This window comes from Podarcis erhardii, assembly GCF_964252035.2.
Source record: "Podarcis erhardii genome assembly, chromosome: 6".
In the NCBI taxonomy this organism is placed as follows: Eukaryota; Metazoa; Chordata; class Lepidosauria; order Squamata; family Lacertidae; genus Podarcis; species Podarcis erhardii.
In genome coordinates, this window is record NC_138510.1 from 55,703,001 (window position 1) to 55,723,554 (window position 20,554).

Sequence of the window (20,554 nt, forward strand, 5' to 3'; positions counted from 1 at the left end):
TCAGCACACTGAGCTGAACTCAGAAGAGAACAGGGAAGACAATAAAGTTGTTTCAAAACTGGGGTAATAAAATTCCAACTCTTGGTCCCTGTTAGCAGTCTGAAAGTTACATTTTGAACTATTTGGAGCTTCCAGCCTGTCTTCAAGGGTAGCCCCACAAATGCCAGCCTGGGAATTAGCCACCAGAGCATGGATAACAGCAGTGAGGCGATCTATCATGGCAGAAATGAATTTACTGTATAGCAACTGATCTAGAGAGTTATATTTGGTAGACAAGCAATGATGGGATAGGAACCAGCGACTAGGCATGATAGGTAAATAGCTGCAAGCTTTGCTAGATGGAGAAAGGGCCTATAAAATGGCTTGGCTCTGGACTAGGCTTTGCCACTATGAAGCCCAGAGAGAGCTGAGCTCCATATCTAAGATGAATGCACAAGTATCAGCACAAAAGAAAACCTAACAAAGGTTCATTAAAACACATATCCTTTAATTAATACAAAGAGGAGCTGTAAGCCATTCAGAAAGTGGAAACAAGCCCAGAAAAAGGTCAAGGAAAGACCAAGAAGGAAATCTAAAAATGTATTTCCATATTTAAATGGAGTTTAAGCAAAATAAACCTCCAGTTTCAGTTGATTAGAAATTGGCTATGACTAAAGCAGCAATCAGGATCAAGGCTGTTTAAATGGAAAATAAATAGATTTGTTGCTTTAAGGGGGCACGGCTCATTCCTGGAGGAATAATGGCAGTTATAAAAAGAACTATGGTTTCAATTCTCTCACATTAGGTCTCCTTGTGCCATCTTCTCAAGAGAGGAAATGGGTTACTTTGTATTTTCAGATCAATGTTACTAGAAGGTGAAGGACAGAGCAGTCACACTCAAACTAGCTACAATATGACACATTATTAAGACTGCCACCACAAAATTGCCCAGCCTTTTATACATGCCGGATTAAATTAGACATTTCTGCACCAAAAGAAAAGTAAAGGATGCTTTATTTAATGTTGCTAAAAAGGTTCAGATTCAATTGACATCCCAAAGTGTGAGGTTTTGTTGCTAAAGCGCTTACGCACACGCTATTGATTGGTGCAATCCTCTGTGCAAGAGAATTTGTCACATCAATAGCAACTGAAAAATACTCAGGAGCTGTAATATGGTTTAAATGAGCAGTTACCACATCAATATAAAGAGCATTTTCAGCACCAGGCAGTAGAAACTCTTTTGCAAGCTGGTATTTGTTTTAAGATAAGAGATGACAACCATTTTACAAGGGAGTTTTTTAAAGCAACGGCAAGAAAAATCTCAAAATGACTGAAAAACTGTCTTAAAGCTGTCAGCAAAATGAAGAGTGAAACCAGAATGGAAATATATACATGCATATATATGCATAAACATGTGTATGATACACACATGTTTGAACCACAATTTTCATGCAAAACATGGTACTTGTCTCTAAGGCAGTTCCTGTTAGTACGCCTTGACCAAAGGGTGATGAAACAAGTCAAGGAGTTCTTTACCTTATTCTCAGCCCCTTTAATGTAACTAATTACAAGTAAGAGAATGGCTTCTTACATATAATTTTGGGTTGTGCCAAAGCTGTTTAAAACATGTGGGATTTTTGTTTGTTTGTTTCTGTTTTAGTCTTTGGGTGTCCTGGGAAGTGAATTTCTGATAATTTTTCACAGTAAGTGAAAAACTACCTGTTCCTCATCCAGTGACATAGAGTGGGTTGCCAGTGCCCGGGGCTGCGTGGAGTGGGTTAGTGGGAGGGAGGGAGGAAAACAGATGGCTTATGCATTTAAGCACAGAAATAAGGGGGAGGGGGGAGAGCCATTCTGTTTTCTGGAGAGGTCACTTTCTGGTTGCATGGAGAAGCTGTTTTCAACAGAGCCCTGCAACCGAAGTGTGCAGTTGTATTGAGGCAGCCATGGTTGTTGAAATTTTGCATCCCTAATGATTTTGCACCTGGGGCAACCACCCCTGTGGCCCCCATGATACACCACTGCCCTGATCAGCTGTACCACCCCAAAAGAAAGACATTGGTTGCATACCCTGCCAATCTTACCAATGCAACAGAGGTCACATTGGTTGTTGCTTTGAATGACAGAGACCTGTAAAATCTACATTGGTTGCCTATATGCTACCAGTCCACTTCAAGGTTGCTGCTGACATGTAAAACTGTGAATAAATTGGGAGACAAATATGTGAAGGAACATCTCTCCCTATATCAACCTGCCTGGGTCATTAGATCTGCAGGGGAGGTCTTTTTGGAAGTCCCATCAGGAACTGTGGTACAGTGGGTAGTGACTCAAGACAGGGCATTGTCTGTAGTGGCACCCCAACTGTGGAACACTCTCCTGCCAGAAATATGGCTGGCACCAATACTGTCTGAGTTTTAGTGCCAGCTGAAGACAAAGCCAGTGTTGCCCGTTTGTAATTGAGGACTACCTTTCTGCTGTTGATTTGGTATGGAGTTCAGATTTGTTTTTAATTTTTTTATACTCACTTTTACAATTTTAATGTATAAATATTTGTGTAGGTGCTGAGATCACTTATGAATAAGGCAGTATCGAAATCAATAAACAAATAATCCACTTGGGACCCAGTATCTGAGGGAGTGTCTCTTCCCATTCCAGTCTGCTTATGTCTTATGATCTTTTGTAGAGGTACAAAGGTAGTAGATACTGTACTCTGTGCTTCCTCAAGGACAAAGGTCGTTGATCCTGTCACACAGGAGAGGGCCTTTTCTGTGGTGGCAGCCCAACTTTGGCATATCCTCCCTAAAAAGACATGTCTAGTGGCAACATTACAATATTTCTGGAGCAAAGTTAAGCCTTTCCTGTTTGTCTGGGCATTTTGAGATGGAATTTTGCTTAGAACTGCTGTGACAGCTCAGTCGCTACAGCATGAGACTCTTAATTGCATGATCATCGGTTCGCGCCTCATGTTGGGCAAAAGATTCCTGCATTGCGGGGGGTTGGACTAGATGACCCTTATGGTCCCTTCCAACTCTACAATTCTGTGAGCCTATGCTTTTGTTACTTAGCTTTAGTATTTTTAGTTTATTATTTATTGTTCCTGGAATCTTCTTCCGAAGGGCAGTTAAGAAATATTTAAAATATGTATGTAAGTAAATACATTTTAATAGACAGAATCCTGTGCAATTATTAGTTTATAGACATAACCACAAGGGTATGATGTAGAGAGATTAGGATGAGAAACAGGGAGCAATCCAAATTTCATGACTGAGTGGAATCCCATTATTGCGCTTCCCACATCTGAACACAATGCTCTGCCCATAGAGATGCCCCCACAGCTTTGCCTTTCACTGAGATAATTGTACTGTTGATTTTGTCATTCAGACTCTGCAAGAGGAAAATGGATGCATGCAGTGGTAAGTTTTGAAGAAACTGAAGAGAAATTTCACAGTATCCAGATATCTTTAGGATAACTGCTTATTTTATGATGACTAATAGGCAATTACTATGGTAATTCTGCAATACAACATGTGTGAGGTATCGGAATGAGAAATTATAGGTAACTATTCCAGACCCATTTCTATGGTAACAAAAAGGAATTGTCATTAAATAGCAGTTATGCTGTGGCTGTACCTGGTAATTATAGATTTTTTTACGCCTAGAAACATAAATAAACCAATACATTTATTCGTAGGTTTATGATTGTTTACTTATATACACTTTTAGGTGCTATATAAATAATAATGATACTATATAGCACTTGCAATGACAAATGCCTAATTAGGAAAAATAAGCCCCATGAAGAGCTTTGTTTTGTCATCCTGAGATGGATATTCCCCGTTACAACTTGAAGTAATTTATAAATTACACATACATGAAATGAAACTAAAACTAAGTCTTGGGCTTAACAGAGAAAGAGGCAGTGTGTTTATTACAAATCAAATCTGCCCTTACGACATGATAGTGAGTGTTGATCTCATGAGAATGAATGTGTCTGGGATTGAATTAGGAACACAAAGGAGCACATGCACCAGCCCACCCTCAGTGACGCAGGGGCTCCCAAATCCCCACATTCAACAGGAAAGTCTGAAGGGGTTTCTTAATACATTTGGATTAATGAGTTTAGAAGGTGGAGTGGCGCCTCATGGGATTCTGCTATCTGAAGTGGTTGGGCTTCATGGGTGGGCTGGCCCTGACTGGGAGCCCACATTAAGACAGAGCTCTCAGTTTTAGGAAGATCCTAAGAATGTTCAGCCAGATATGCTCACAAGCAGGGGCGTCTTACCCATAGAGGCTAGTGCCACGGGGTGCCAGGGCACCAAGTTCTGGAGGGCGCCAGGGAAGAGGCGAAGGCTGGCCACGGCACCTCGCCACCCTCACCCGCCTCAGCCATGCTGCACCAAAGCAGTGCCACACCCGGCACCTTCATCTGCTGTGGCCACCACAGCATGAAGTGTCCAGCTGAACCGGGAGGCACCGTGTCCAGCCTCCAGCCACCCTCCATCCACTGCCCACCTCCTCCAGCCCTGCTGGCAGCACCGTCCTCCCTAGAAAAAGGTGGACAACTCTGGGAAACGGGGTGGGTGGGCGCTGGAGGGAGCTTCGCACCACGGCGCTGGATATGCTTAAGACGGCCCTGCTCACAAGTCCCCTCCAGACTGCCCCACTAAACATGAAAAAGTCAGGAGGTCAGGGATGAGTAGGGTCACCATATTTCAACATCCCAAAAGTTGTTGTTGAGCTTTTTTAAGGAAACCCCCTGGACATCAATTCTGCCTTTGGAATTCCAGTAATGTCCAGGAAAATCTGGACGTATGGCAGCCCTAGGGATGAGCCTAGTAAGTATGGGAACATGGCTGGGGTCATTGCTGGTACTTACCATAAATTTGTTACAGTAAGTGCCATACCAGTGCTTTTCTTCTAGGGGGGGCGGTGCCAGTACTGTGTACGCTTGAGTACCCCCTAAAAAAAAAACACTGCTGGGGGTGTGTTTGGCAATGGAAATTGGGTGGGGGGGATAGTGAAACCCATGTTCCCATTCACCCAATCATGATCTTTGTGTGTTTTGTTTTATTTATTTTAAAAAATCTATCTCATCCTAAATTCCAAGGCAGGTTATACAGATATGAATGGCATAATTTTTACAATAATATCCTAGAGGGTCAGATGAATCAACCAACAATGAGACCCGATTTAAAAAATGCTGTGGATGGTTAGGGGAAATAGGACAATAGAGTAGGCAGTCCTCACATTTCCCCATGTTATTCCATTTGAAAGTAGAAATAATACTGAATCCTCTTTCAGGTATCACAGGCACTATATTTTGCAAATAACAAAAATAAAAATGTATCCAGCTCCATTCAACAGAGGTGAAAACAGAGGAAGAGTGGCGCTTTGTGGCATTCCTCTTCTAAAGTAGGTGGGTGTAACTGAATTTGTTAACGCCGGCTCCCCATCGCTTCCCCCAACTAATTGGGCACATTGCGAACTTCCTAAGAATAAGTCTAGCAAATGACTGCCTGGAGCATCCCCCTAGCAGGGCATTCTCTCATCAGCATTCACTATCTTCACCAGAGTGCAAAGGAGGAGAAAAGCACATTCTCCCAGGAGCATGTGAAGAGGAGATAAAAGGGGGAATAGTGACTCAGAAAGAAAGGAAAGGCTCTCAACTCCACAGAAGGTTTTCTTTTTGCCATCTTTCTTGCAGATTCCTCACCTAAGGATTGTGCTACTTCCACATATAAACAACAAGATTGTGATTCCTTATTATCTCTTCCTAGCAGGTCTTAGTATAATTTCAGTTCGATACCAGCTGGGAAGGAGAAAGTTTGGGCTTTTTGGTTTTTGCACTGAGTGATGATTTCAGGTTGGACAGTATCCACTGGGGACACTATTATTCTCCCTTTGTGAGATGGCCTTCAGAGGAACAAATCTCTAAGTAACCATTGCATGCTTGTGTGTGCTCTTGGGTTTGAAAGATTTATTTACCAGCTTATCTCCCATGCATGCCTGGAATGGTTTTTGTTTTGTTTTGCTACCTTGGGGAAAGCTAGTTTTTTCCCTACCTGGCAAAAATGTACTAGTCTGAGGTTAATAACATTAATTGGTAGGATCTTAAATTGCACAAGTAGAAGACCGCTCATGTAACGAATATTTTCTATTGCTTTTGCTTCACTAAAGTCCCTTGCACTCTCAGAAAAGCCTATTTGGTGGGTGGTGTCATCGTGGGAGACAGTTCTACAAAAAAGCACTTCCTGCTTGCACAACTTTGGATCCAACCCAATTTGTTCTGTTTCAAAATTTAGAGAGGAGTAGCCATGTTAGCCTCTTGCAGCTTAGAATCCTAGCAGCTTAGTAACAAAATTAACAAATTTATGAAGGCATATACTTTCAGGAACTTGCATTTTTATGAAGGAGACTTTAGTTTGCAAACTAACAAATTTGTAAGGCTTTAAGTTGCCACCAGACTTCCTTTGTTTTAAAATTGTGGCAGGTGCAGCTTTATATACAGTTTTAAACTGTAATTGCATTAAATTCATATTTAAACATTTTAGGGTTATGCAACACAAAATTCAATAAATGCAGGGGAAGGAGTCACCATGCCGAAATGCTATTGGTGTAAGTCACCCTGTCCTATTATTAAAAGCCTCCCTTTGGGCTTTGCATGGCTTCATTATTAGTAGGATACTAGGAATACTAATGGGCAATTATATTGCTCTTTTTCTAAAGGCAGTTCAGAATGCATTTTGAGGAACATTGATCTGCCCATGGGTCTTCCTCAATATACATTGGGTAGGAGGGGGATGACATGACTTGGGGTGAAAAACAAGAGTGACTCCATAGGGGAAAAAACTAGTTTGGGGGTGTGAAGGAGTAGTAAGGCCAATTCTTCTGGGGGGGAAAGAAGATATATATACATTAAATATGAATATGTGATGACTGAAAGCTAAGGGATATGAATGGGGAAAATGATACCCCTCCACGATCCCTTCCTGTCTGTTGGAGTCAATCCTGTCCAAAAGAGTTGAACAACAAGCAGAGCTGAGAAGCAAAACATTTTGGATTCTAGAGGGACTGAACTGTTGTACTGAGATAAGAATAATATGTACTTGTTTCCACATCCTCATAATGCATACCTACACATTTGTGAATGACTAGATCACTGAGAAGATCCCATCCATCTCACATCTTCCAGTGAGGTGAGGGTGATCAGGAAAGGAAAAGCTGTGGGGAAAGGGGTCACTTAACCATGTTGCTCATCACCAGGGGTGCCATCTTGAATAAAATATTGGGGGGAGAGGGAAGCAGGGAAGCATTGCCCCACAGAATCGATCACATGATGTGGCGCATGCACACCATTTGAATGGCAATGTCCATCAACTTTGGGGGGGAGCTCAAATATTTTATTGGGGACCTTTAGAAGACATCTGAAGGCAGACCTGTTTAGGGAAGCTTTTAATGTTTAATTGGTTAATGTATTTTAATATTCTGTTGGAAGCCGCCCAGAGTGGCTGGGGAAACCCAGCCAGATGGGGTGAGGCATAAATAATAAATTATTATTATTATTATTATTATTAAATGCTTATCAGGTTATTGTTACAGACATTTGTATGTAATGTTCTGTTTGGGCTTCAGAACATCCTATGGGAAGCGCTGAAGTGAAATAGGAAGGCGCTTATAAAAGTTAGACAGCTCTCTATCACCACTGACCCTTAAGACCATGCTAGTATAGAGAGAGAGCAGCAGAAAGACCTTTCCCTACCAGCACAGACACTGCAAAGATTTCAGGTTTGAAATGTGACAGGTCTGCATGTTATAATTAGCATGTATACTTTCCTTGCCCAACGTGTGTCACTGTCACAGCAAATAAGTGAAAGCAATAATGAAAGGGTGTGGAATAGAGAACAGCAGCTGCTACCTGCTAGCTCCCGATTCAGAGACTACAAAGCTTTCAGAGGGAGTGGAGGCATCTTTTGCTGCTGCCTTGTCACCGCATTTCAAGGGTGCTTCAGCAGAGATCTGCCACTATTAAAAAACATATTCCCTTCCATGCCATCTTGGGGTCTCTCATCTCGGCAAGGTGAGAATGACAAATTGGAACTAATCTAAGCTGAAGATGGCACAATTACAGCCGTCTCACCTGCAGGAACAGATTTCACTCGTTCAGCTACACAGTGACAAGTTTAGAGCAAGCTTGGGATAAAGGAAAGTTCAGCAGAGGCCTCAGGAGGTGCAGCTTTTAAATCAAGAGTACTATGTTGCCTTTCCTCGGCCTGTCTATTGTTGCCGTAGGTATCGGAATATATCCAGAAGGTGTTAATGGTAAACTGCTGGGAAAGACATATCCAAAATCCAAAAAAGGATCTTGCTCAGAAGTTGCCAAGCATTAAAGATTATGGAATCATATTTATCTGAATGTTTCGCAGGGAGAATGCGCGAAGATTTCATTAGGCCCACATTGTTAAGCAAACGGACCTGATTCTCACTTTCAGGATGAGCATGTATATCAGAATGCATTTATCCTTTGGTTTCACACTCTGCAGAATCTTGTGAAATATTTATTGGCTCAAAAAATCACCCCCTGAAGCATATTTTAGGTTGAAATGTATAGAGAAGATAAAATGAGTATAAAAATGTATGCTTTAGGAAAATTTGTAGGAAACAGTGTATTTTGTGAAGAGAAATAAAAGATTTTTGTGCTTTTCAGAAAAGTTGAACATGGATGCAGAAACAGGACAGAACTATGTTGACTGGGTAACAAAATCACAAGCTTTCTGCTGCATCCTCTTGAACAATAGTGTCTGGGCATCAACCAGTTCTAGGTACTACTAGTATTGTCTAAGCTCCTGTGGATTGCACTTTGTACAATTTGATCAAACGATACAGATAAGTAATAGCTGTTTAGGAAGTGGGATAATTAGTTTGCATTGGGAAATGTATCTGGGACCTGCTAATAAAGGGTGGGTTATAAATATAACAGCAGCATCAGCAGGAACAAATCAGCATGGTATGAAGTATTTAAACAAATATATTCAGGGTCAGCAGCACAGGATGCATAGAGCCAGCATACTGCTTCTATCTAAGACCTGGCAAAAATGGCTAATAACTAATGAGGCCAATGCAGCCTTATCTTCAACAGGAAAAAGAAGAGATGAGGAAGGTGCTGAAGGGAATCAACCCTAGGAAGGCCACAAGCCCAGATGGGGTAGCTGGAAGGGTACTGAGAGACTGTGCAGATCAACTAGCAGGAGTTTTCACTGGGATTTTAAATCGATCCCTAGCCCAGGCTATTGTTCCATCCTGCCTAAAGTCCTCTACTATCGTTCCAATAGCAAAAAAATCTAACCCGGAAGATCTGAATGACTTTCGTCCAGTAGCACTCACACCTATAATCATGAAGTGCTTTGAAAAGCTGGTATGAAATTATGTCATTGCCTGCCTACCAGAGGGACTGGACACATTTCAATTTGCTTATAAAATGAAAAGATTGACAGAGGACGCTGTGGCGATTGCCCTCCATGCCGTTCTTGCACATTTGGAGCAGCGGGGGGGGGGGGGTATGCCAGACTGCTTTTTTTAGATTTCTGCTCGGCATTTAATACCATTCTACCACAACGTCTGGTGTCTAAACTGGAAGATCTGGGGCTCCCGTTATCACTTTGTGGGTGGATATCGGCCTTTCTGTCGGACCGCCCCCAGAGGGTTCGGTTGGGCCCTTATACCTCTAATACACTTAAGACTAACACAGGAACACCACAGGGATGCGTACTTAGTCTGCTCCTTTATATTCTCTACACGTACGATTGTGTCGCTGCTCACCCTAGTAATAGGGTTGTCAAATTTGCAGATGACACAACCGTGATTGGGCTCATCTCTGAAAGGGAGGGTGAAACGGACTATAGAGATGAGGTGGAGCGGCTGACAGAGTGGTGCAGAGCTAACAACTTGCTCATAAATACAAGGAAGACAAAGGAGCTTGTGGTGGACTTCAGGAGACAGAAGAGCAATGTCCAGCCACTTTTGATTGATGGGGTCTGTGTGGAGAGGGTAACAACGTTCAGATTTTTGGGTATTGAATTACAAGAGGATCTGTCCTGGAGTGTCAACACAAGGGGGCTTGTGAAGAAGGCGCAGCAGAGACTGTACTTTTTGAGAATCCTAAGGAAAAACCATCTTCCGCAGAAACTGCTGCTTGCCTTCTATCACTGTGCCATTGAGAGCGTGCTCACTTATGGCTTATGTGTGTGGTACGGAAGCTGTACTACCCAGGACAGGATGGCGTTGTGCAGAGTTGTTAAGGCAGCAGAGAGCATCGTTGGCTGCCCACTCTCCACCTTAGAGCAGATTTATGCCACAAGGTGCCATAGGAAGGCACTGGACATAGTAAAAGATCCATCGCATCCTGGTCACTGTCTCTTCGAGCTCCTGCCGTCGGGACGGAGATACAGGACGATGAAGACAAGAACGAGCCGTCTCAAGAAGAGCTTCTTCTCCAGAGCGATCTCGGCACTGAATGGGAAACCTGGACTTTGAAAGTCATCTAATCTTCCTTGCTGTATTATACTATATTGTTTTAATTAGTGTTTTTATAGTTGTTCTGATTTTGAGTGGAGTGCCCTACCTGGGTGGATGGAGCAGCCAAGTAATTTCGTTGTCCCCGAGAGGGGGCAATGACAATAAAGATATTATTATTATTATTATTATTATTATTATTATTATTATTATTATATAACAGCATAGTGGCAACATAGGGAAATTATTCTGGTTTGCTGCGCAACAATAAATGACATTGATTAATGCTGACCATGCCAGACTAACATTTAAAGGATATTGTATACATCCCATAACTGCTAGAAAGAAGGTACTAAGTACCTTGTCACAGGCAGCTAGTGGTGTGGAGTGTAATTCAGTTTAGGCAGGGTACTTCTCTCAGCAGAATTAACTTAAATCCAGAAACACTGACTTAATTAATTGGTGGATCACACTGAAACTACATTTTACTGGAGTACCAGAACTCAGATTTCAAATGGGACTGATAAAAGGTCATTCAGTAAACTTTAGCAAATGAAACTCTTGGTGTGAATTATTCAATAGCCATCAAGTATTCACATTATCAAGATTTTAATATCCTTCTTCCAATAATAGGCAGCATTCTGCTTACTATATTCATTTTTAAGTTATTAGTTACATTAGGCATTTTTGTAAATGGTGTGGTGAAATGCAAGCAAATCTAATGCTTTTCCATCCACCTCATTAGCAGTCCTTTTACTTCAGAATAGCTAAATTTCCTGCATCTGATGAAAAGGCTAAAATTATAATGTGCTATCAGTTCAGCAATTAAGGAACGAAATATAATTTTCTTTTTGTAATAATACCTAGCTTCTCAGGGGACACTGAAAATGATGGGCCAGATGTGTCTAAGAAATATTGGGCACCTCAGTTGTAGTCACCATAAATTATCATAACCCTGCTCACACAAAAAAAATCAAAATATGGTAAAAAAAAACAATGGTGGAGGAATGCATGTAGGTAACAAAAGTTACTTCGCTGTAGTTATTACAGCTATTGCTACACCATAATCTTACCCCTACCTCAAATTTCTACTACAGAGGCAAAACAATTCTTGAATCACGGGGCCTTCTCAGCAGCATCCAAGCATTTACAACAGAACTTGTGTGCGTCACAGATAGAAAATCTGTGCACCTATAGCACCAATTTCTGAGCATTAATCTCTCCTTCCCCACAGAAGGCCTCATGATACTTCAAAATGGAAGCCTGAATGATGCTTCACATGAATGCTTCCATATTGAAAGCTTCTCCCTGAATTGTTTGATTTCAAAATGCAGGGAGGCTTACAACATTATTCTTCCACCCTGGATTCTTAAGTGGTGTGGTCCCAGGACATATAGTGTGCTTTGGTTGAACACCTGATTTGGCCTGAGAGTTACTGAGAAGGGTAAAAGGAATTCCAGGTATGAAAAATGGAGCAAAAGTAACACAGGATAACATTACTACTTTCCTCAGAGTATCCAGAGCTATAAAAGTAAAGTATTAATTGGGAGGAATGTACTCAGTTAATGTTGAGTAACTCCAAAAGAGGAAGGAAAACTCCAGTTAAATTGTGTAAAGGTTGGCTGGTTGGGATATTTTTTATTTAGTTTTTGGCAAAATGAACCAAAGCCGAACAAAGTATAGTGAAATTTGACTCCAGCATTCAAGAAAGTATGCAGTATTAAAAACAACATTTCATCATCAATCTATTATTCTGAATAAAGTTGAACTGATGGTACCTCGTGCCGCCATTTTAACCTCTCACCCCTATTTTCTGGCAACATACAATATTTGCTTTAATTACAGTGCATATTATGAGCAAACATCCACAGTCTTGGAATGAAAACTCATACCTGTAATTGCCAAGATAAACTCCATCTGGATTAAGCATCGGCGCAATCTTGAAGACCAAATGATCACGCAACACTTTGGCAATTGGATGTGGACTCACAAGAAAATCAATGATACCTGGGAGAAACAGGGGAAAGAATATGAATTTGCCATTATTATAAATCAGAAAATCAAAATATGTTATACAATATATATTTAATTCTGGCATTTGGCTGACTAGATTTCACAAAGGCTTTCCATTACCCACACACTAATTTAATAAGAACATAGACTCCGCATATCATAATATTAATATGAAGTAATGAAAGAAATGAGTAGACTTTGGTTTGATTGTACATGTGTAGAAATGGTGATTAGTACTGCTTCAGTTCCCATCCCCTTCCTATGAACAGTTTACACACCATCCTTCTCAGTCAACCCAAAGTTAAATGTCTCAAGGCAGGTTTTCCTATCTAGACTAGAAAAGCAAAAACACATTCCAAATTACATAATAAATATTTACATGAAAATTGTTGCATTATAATAAAACTAAAATTCTAAAATTAAAACAGAATACCCAGGATGCTGCTCTGAATGGACAACAGATAATTTATCTATTTATGTATGAATGTATATCCCGCCCATCACACAGTGAGGATTGGACATGTAACATCTAATTCCTTAAAAATCAGCACTGACACACCACAGGGATGTGTGCTAAGTCCCTACCTGTATTCATTATATACATACGATTGTGTATCATCTAACCTATCCACTGCAATTATTAAGTTTGCAGATGACACCACCATAATGGGTTTAATAACAGGTGGAGATGAATCAGCGTATAGAAGGAAGGTCCAAAAAATATCTACATGGTGCCTAGGGAACAACTTGCACCTTAATATCAGCAAGACAAAGGAGATGGTGTTGGACTTTCGGAGGAAGAGAGGAGAACTAGCCCCACTGTACATCAGGGAGGGCTGTGTGGAGAGAATCTCTTCCTTTAAACTGCTAGGAGTTTATCTAAGTGAAGACCTTACTTGGAAACTAAATACAAGCCAGGTGGTTAAGAAAGCCCAACAGAGACTCCATCTCCTCAGAGTATTGCGGAAGAACATCTGATAGGAAGTGCCTACAGAGGGTGGTGAATACAGCACAAGATATTATGCACTGTCCCGTGAATCCGCTGGATGAAATAGCAGAAGAATGTTGCCTCAGGAGAGTGAGGAAAAGTCTCAGGGATGATGCACACTCTGGCCGGCACTTTCTTGATCTCCTGCCCTCAGGCAGAAGATATAGAAGCATGATTAGTCACACCAACAGGGTAAAGAACAGCTTCTATCCGTGGGCTGTTAGGCTGCTGAATGAAAGGATAACAACAGGGCAACTGACTTTCAGGTTTGGTGTGTTTGTGTCAGTAAACGAGGGGAATTAAGACTAAGAGAGCTGAGTGGGGGGTGCTCATGTAATCTCACTGTATACAAGTTGTACAAGTGACAATAAAGTATTTCAATTTCAGTATGGTCACACCACAGCTTATAAGATATCAAAATCAATCCAATGAAAAGATATAAAAATACATTAAAAATAAAATGCAATTAAACATCTCAGCAGTACAAAAATCAGTATGCACATATCTGACAACAATATAGATTTCTTCCATATGCTGTATGCATGAGTCAACAAGGGTTGACCGCTTTAAGGTCACTGCCTCTCTAAAAGCTTTGTACTACTTACTGAAGTTGGTACAGAAGAGATATGTTTCTTGAACGAATAAATTTAAGTTACTTAGGAGTTACTTAGGCATTGTGGTACTTAGCTCAAAAATACTCTTTTGCAGCCTATACAATCCAGCAAGCCCAATAATGAAGGCAATTGAAGTCTTGTCAAAGACTAGATACTGCTGATACTCAAAATATTCATCTTAACCTAGTTTGACATAGCTAACTTGATATTGCAGAGGTAGGGCTAGGCCATGGCCAGAAGTTTCCCACTGGAGAGATTGATTCGGGGCCACCTGCTTTTGACACTGTTGGTCCTTAAGCACTCCAGAGAGCTATGGGTGGAGTCATGTGGGCTATGAACTTTTCATTGCCTTTTCTATTCCATTCTGCATAAAATAGAACTTCTCAGGTTCTGAGGGAGTCTGCTATCTAGCATTTATATTATGCTTTTTTGATGTGTGGTGTTTTATTATGCTTTTATATATGTTGGAAGCAACCCATAGTTGCTGGAGCAACCCAGTCTGATGGATGGGGTACAAATAAAATCATCATCATCATTTGTTATCAAGGGAAGTCAGTCACACTATCCTTTTTGTTTAGTTGCTCTGAAAGCACAAATTAAACTTCTAGAAAAACTTACAGAGAGGAGCACCTATGTTTGGTCTCCATAGTCGAAGGCACTATTTATTATTATTATTTTGAATACTATTTGCAGGAGGGGAGTGTGCTCTTGTGCTCAGGTCCAAGGTGGTCATTGTGAGAACAAGATGCTGGACTAAATGGGCCATTGGCCTGAGCCAGCAGGCTCTACTTACGCTCTCATTTCTTGGAGAACAATTTAGCAGCTAAAACTAACTGCAAGAGAATGTCACCATGGGGAAGGAAAGAAAGAAATGAATAAGAAAAGCAGAAAGCTGATAAACACAGGAGGTCTCCTAGAAGGCAGGAGAGCTGTACAAACACAAGCCATACCTCCCACCACTGAATTCTTCAGCTCTCAAGAAGGTTTTCCTGCTTTCCAACCAACTAAACAGAAGGGAACTTCTCTACAAATAGGATTTGAGACGATATGAGTTCCTTTGTGTTTGCTAGGGGACTCTAGGTTATCATATCTTGAGATTCACTGCTGGGAGGATGTACTGATCCATTGGGCATATAGCTATACAGTGGTGCCCCACAAGACGAACGCCTCGCAAGATGGAAAACCCGCTAGACGATAGGGATTTCCGTTTTGGAGGCGCTTCGCAAAACGAATTTCCCTATGGGCTTGCTTTGCAAGACGAAAATGTCTTGCGAGTTCCTGCGGGGGTTTTTCCCTTTCCCCCCTTTTCCTAAGCCCTAAGCCGCTTATCAGCTGATCCGCTGATAAGCCGCTTATCAGCTGATCCGCTAAAAGCCGCTAAACCGCTAATAGCGCTAATCCGCTAAGCTGTCAATGGGCTTGCTTCGCAAGACGAAAAAACGCTATACAGAGAGCCTCACGGAACGGATTAATTTTGTCTTGCGAGGCACCACTGTAGTTGGTAAGATAACTCATGAGCTCAGGGTGGTGCTGTGGGATGGCCTACACAGGACCTCTTGTGAATGCCCCAGTCTAGGGCATCTGCAACGCAGCAAGTTGTGCTTCGCTATAGTAAATTCTTCAACAGGTATTCCAATTTTATACTGCAAGGCCTTGAATATAGTTACACTAGAATACCTATGAATTACATTCATGCAATTAGTATCACATCTAGTTTGGTCCTAAATGAGAATGTGGAATTTCAACATTATTCATTAAAGGCACAGAAGTTTTCTAATCAAGAGCAAATGCAGTCTTGTATCTCTAATACTGAACTTGAACCAGGGAAACTAAATTTCCTTTCTGCCATGTATCTCACAAAGTGAGTAGATTTGTGTCTATCACAATCTCTCATCCTAACTTACCATAGAGGTTTTATGCAATGATAAAATCAGATAACCCCATGTAAGCTGCCCTGGGCTATTTAGAGGGAAAGTGCAGTGAAAATGTGGCAAATTACTCTATATATTGCAAAAGAACACTTGTACTGAATTGTCACCTACCAACATGTCTGTCATTTAATTTCATTACAGGTTGGATTAAAGCAAACTGGAAATGAGAATCAAATCTGATCAGCATAACTTCTCTAATGTGATGTTACACTTTGGAATAATCTCTCCTGGGAAGTAAAGAAAGGCATATGAATAGTTTAAAATAGGAGAGGAAAAAGATCTATGGAATACGAAAGAAATATAACTTCTCACTGTACCTCCAAAATGGGTTGGCATAGACTAATTGGATGCCTTGGAAAGCCTTCTCTCTTTTTTGTTTTTTTATAATACAGTCAACATTTGGTGTTAAACTAATATGCACTGCATGAAAGAACATTAAAAATCCATTTGGCAGAACTGAGGCACATGGCGATGGGAAGGATTCAAAGCAATGCTCTCAAAACTGACCAATTTTGGCATAATGAGTGTTTGCTTTATACAAAAGCAGTTACAGTGGCAGAAATGGAGAAAACCATTTCAGTGCAAGTATTGTGAGGTAAACATGATGTTACAGATGCATCACTTTCCTCAACAATACAAGTATCCATAAAACATGCTGTTACTGTGTTTCCAATTATTCTGTGTTAAAAACTGGGACCATATACATCTGCCTTATTTGAACTACATTTCCCAAATGTTTTTCCCATTATGTTTTCCTTTTTCACTGAGAGGTTTTGAGACAAAAGAAATTGCTGAGAGGATGGGGAAATAGGCATATATATATATATCCAGCTTCAAGAAAAACAAAAACAAACATTATGACAGCCTTCAATGAAGATTGTATCTTAAAACCTTTATAGCAAAAGTCAAAGGCAAATCTCAGTTCTCAAGACAAGAAAGAAATGGTCTATTGATCATCATGACAAAGATGCAAATGAAACCTTCCTTATATGTATGCTAATACCCCACAATCAAATTATAGTGAGGACTCAGTCAGTATTATTATCTCAAAGCTTTTCTTTCAGATGAAGATGATAGCCTTCAGATCAAGAAGGTTTAAAACTAAAATAATTTGCTTGTTGTGTTAATTAATCAATGCAAACTAAAACTTACATCTTCTATAATCAGCAAGCAAAAATATCTTGTATTTTGTTAAACCAAGGTGAAGAATCTGGCAGAAACCAGGTCCATTTAATATAATTTACTTGAAGACAGACACTGTGATAGAACAGATGCCCTAATTTATTTGTTGGTCCTTCTATTAGAATAACAGTTTGCTGGTAAACAGGAAGACTAATGATGCCAGTCACCCTTGTTAGTGGCTAATAATTGCTTAATTTGTCCACTAATTGACCTATGCTACTGTTGAGGCGTTGGACCGTGTTGCAGTGCTGGAAGAAAACAAGACCACTATAATGTTACCTCTGAGAATGACTTCTGGAAATGGAACTACTTGTTGCAATATATTTTCTCTTCACAGATGAGCAGTTTAATTGGGTTGCCAATTAGTGCCCTATTTTTTTAAAAATAATAATAAATGTATTCCCATATATTTGTTTGGATTTTGGAATTATTACGCGCTCCTGGTCAAATGGTGTGATCCAGTTTGAATCAGCAAACCAAACATGATATATAAGTAAGTTAGTTTTGAAAGAAGGAGGGGGAAAAGATGTCTTGATGGCTAAAATATCAATTCCTCAAACTACCATTCAGTTCTGGATGAATTTATACAGGTCCAGCCCTCCCATGCAGCTGGGTTGAGTGCCCTGCTTCAGGTAGGGCCATGGGGGTGGGAACTGTTGTTTGGGTAGAACAAAATGGTGGCCCCAGTATGGATTGAAAGCACTATTTGGGCTCTGCTTATGGGAACAAAATGTATTGGGCTTGTACTGCTCTGATACATATGCATAGCTCTGCTGGATACTTCTTTATTTATGTCAATAAAAGAACTGTATCTATATGCAGAATGTGATATCCAACATCACTCAAATGGACTTCCACTCAGGTGACTGGACCTCTTTCCTCTCCTCCCCCATGTGCCCCACATCTGCTCAGGAGCATTTCCCAACCCCCCAAAGAATATTTGGGGGGCACATGGGCAGCTGGATGGGAAAGGAAAGGAACTGAGAGGGAGGTCATTCCACTCATGGATGTCTATTCCACTTGCAGGGAGACATAACTGGCTATAACTCACATATTTTTGTGAACATATATTTGCTTCCTCCATTGGACTGAATGGAAAATCACATGCAAAAATAAAATATAATAACACCACAGCTGTTCTTTTGGTAGTATCCAAATAAAACTTGGAAGAAACCAATGGAAATTCAAAAAGAAAACAGCTCTGCATTGCATTGCTAGACTCAAACATAAATAACCATCATTCTTTCAGCTCAGACAGGATCAATTAGGATAATCTGAGATATATTACTGTCTGGTTGCATATGCAAAAGAATGCATGAGTTGCTTCTCAGGACATAAAGTTACTGCTGGTACTAAATTCAAGATTGCCCTCTTCTTATTGCATAATAACTATAAGATACGGTAAGATACTGAAAAATGTTGTGGATAGCCAGCTAGTCTAGGAGATTTACCTTTTGCCTAAGATCAGAATTAAATAGTGAGGATTTTCAAAGCAATGCTCAATACAGTCTTTTTTTATGGCACCTCCACATCACACTCATGCCTATCCCAATCCACGGACTCAGAAAAAGATTTGGAAGCAAAAAGTGAGCATATTAGATATGCTTGAGCCACAACTACTGAAAACCATATTGTGTTATAGGCTGGCACAACATACAATAGCAATAATATAGGCACAGATTCAAATGCAGCTTCAGACTCCATTGTTACTGTAATAAATAAATATACATAGAATAATTTATTAGAGCTAACATAGAAGTGGTATTTCAGTCAAATTCACAGCAAGCTTTGCAAATTTTGTAAGCCAATAGTCTTACAAAATAATCCTAATGCTTCGAACAGATTCAGGCTTCTCTACAACTTTGGTGTCAGACATGTGATATCGCCTGTTGATCTTTCGTATTTCACTTTGTAGTGTTCCTTTAAGCTTCCTTGATCTATGACCAAAACTTTGTTGTAAAAATTATACATCTTACCTATTCAGGTTGCTCACACTAAACGTATCCCATGGTTTCACCATTCCTTCTGTATGCTCCTAACACATTGAATTCCTTCATATAATGCCGGCATGCCCACCCACCCACCCCACTCACACACGAAAACAAAGATCGCCACAGCCAATCACAAACAAACAACCACACCCTAGGCCAACCCCAACCTCTCTCACCACCAAAGGAACACAAGTGAACAGCAGAGAACCTGCACGAGCAACGCTGACACCAAACCCTACATACATTCAACAAAATAGAAATATCACCACCTGACCCCACCCCCACCCATCTTCCCCCCTCCACCCCTTTTCTTCCTAATGTCTCATCAAATGAAACTGATTTGTAAAAATGTTGCATGGCAAAAATACGAGAGACATTACACATACTTCTGTAAAACAAGAAAATCTTTAATAAATAAAAATATAATGCTGGCATGCCCTCTCTTTCAAGTGCCTCTTAAAATATTCCAGAAAACTTTTCATACACTGCACTTAAGCTATGTGCTGCGGATAGGAGCATTTCTTCATATACCATATTTTTTGCTCTATAAGACTCACTTTTTCCCTCCTAAAAAGTAAGGGGGAATATTTGTGCGTCTTATGGAGTGAATGCAGGCTGCACAGCTATCCCAGAAGCCAGAACAGCAAGAGGGATTGCTGCTTTTACTGCGCAGCGATCCCTCTTGCTGTTCTGGCTTCTGAGATTCAGAATATTTTTTTTCTTGTTTTCCTTCTCCAAAAACTAGGTGCGTCTTGTGGTCTGGTGCATCTTATAGAGTGAAAAATGCGGTATATATGCTTCAGCTATTATATTTTCTTTCTCCTTTGGTCCTAACTGAGGTACTTTAACTGTGCTCAAGTGTACACAGTACATTTCTCAGGATAGAGACCATGCTCTTAGTTCATATAGAACCTTCGGCTGATTAACATTCTAAATGTTTTTTAAAATGTGTTTGTGGGAGGGGAATTTATTGGTTTGTTTTTGTTTCATTATGCATTTTGTGTTCTCATTTTGTATTTTTATGTTGTGCACTGTGATCTTTGGATGAAGGGCGGCAAACATATTTAAGAAATATAAATAAATAAATATAAATAAATATTCCATGTGTGAACCACTACAATAACAACATCTTCTACTTTCGCCTTAATTATTTGGAAAATCAAAACCAAATATTTGGGTAATGCCAGTATTAAACACATTTCTGTGCAAAATGCATATTCACCATAGCGCTGTTCACTGGAATTACTCATTGAAGACCCTGTCCTGAAGTTTTTCTGATATACATTCAAAATGAATGTTGATAAATGACCCATGTTGGCTAGTATAATAGATATCGACAAGATCAAG

At 40.3% G+C, this 20,554-nt stretch overlaps 1 protein-coding gene across 1 annotated transcript in view; it reads right to left on the reverse strand.

The window, feature by feature from the left end:
* BEND5 (BEN domain containing 5) overlaps positions 1–20,554 on the reverse strand; it is a 721,515-nt gene that overhangs the window by 133,924 nt on the left and 567,037 nt on the right. Inside the window, exon 8 of the mRNA XM_081868270.1 lies at positions 12,381–12,495. Coding sequence (XP_081724396.1) covers positions 12,381–12,495 — 115 coding nt within the window. The remainder of the gene's footprint in view (positions 1–12,380; positions 12,496–20,554) is intronic.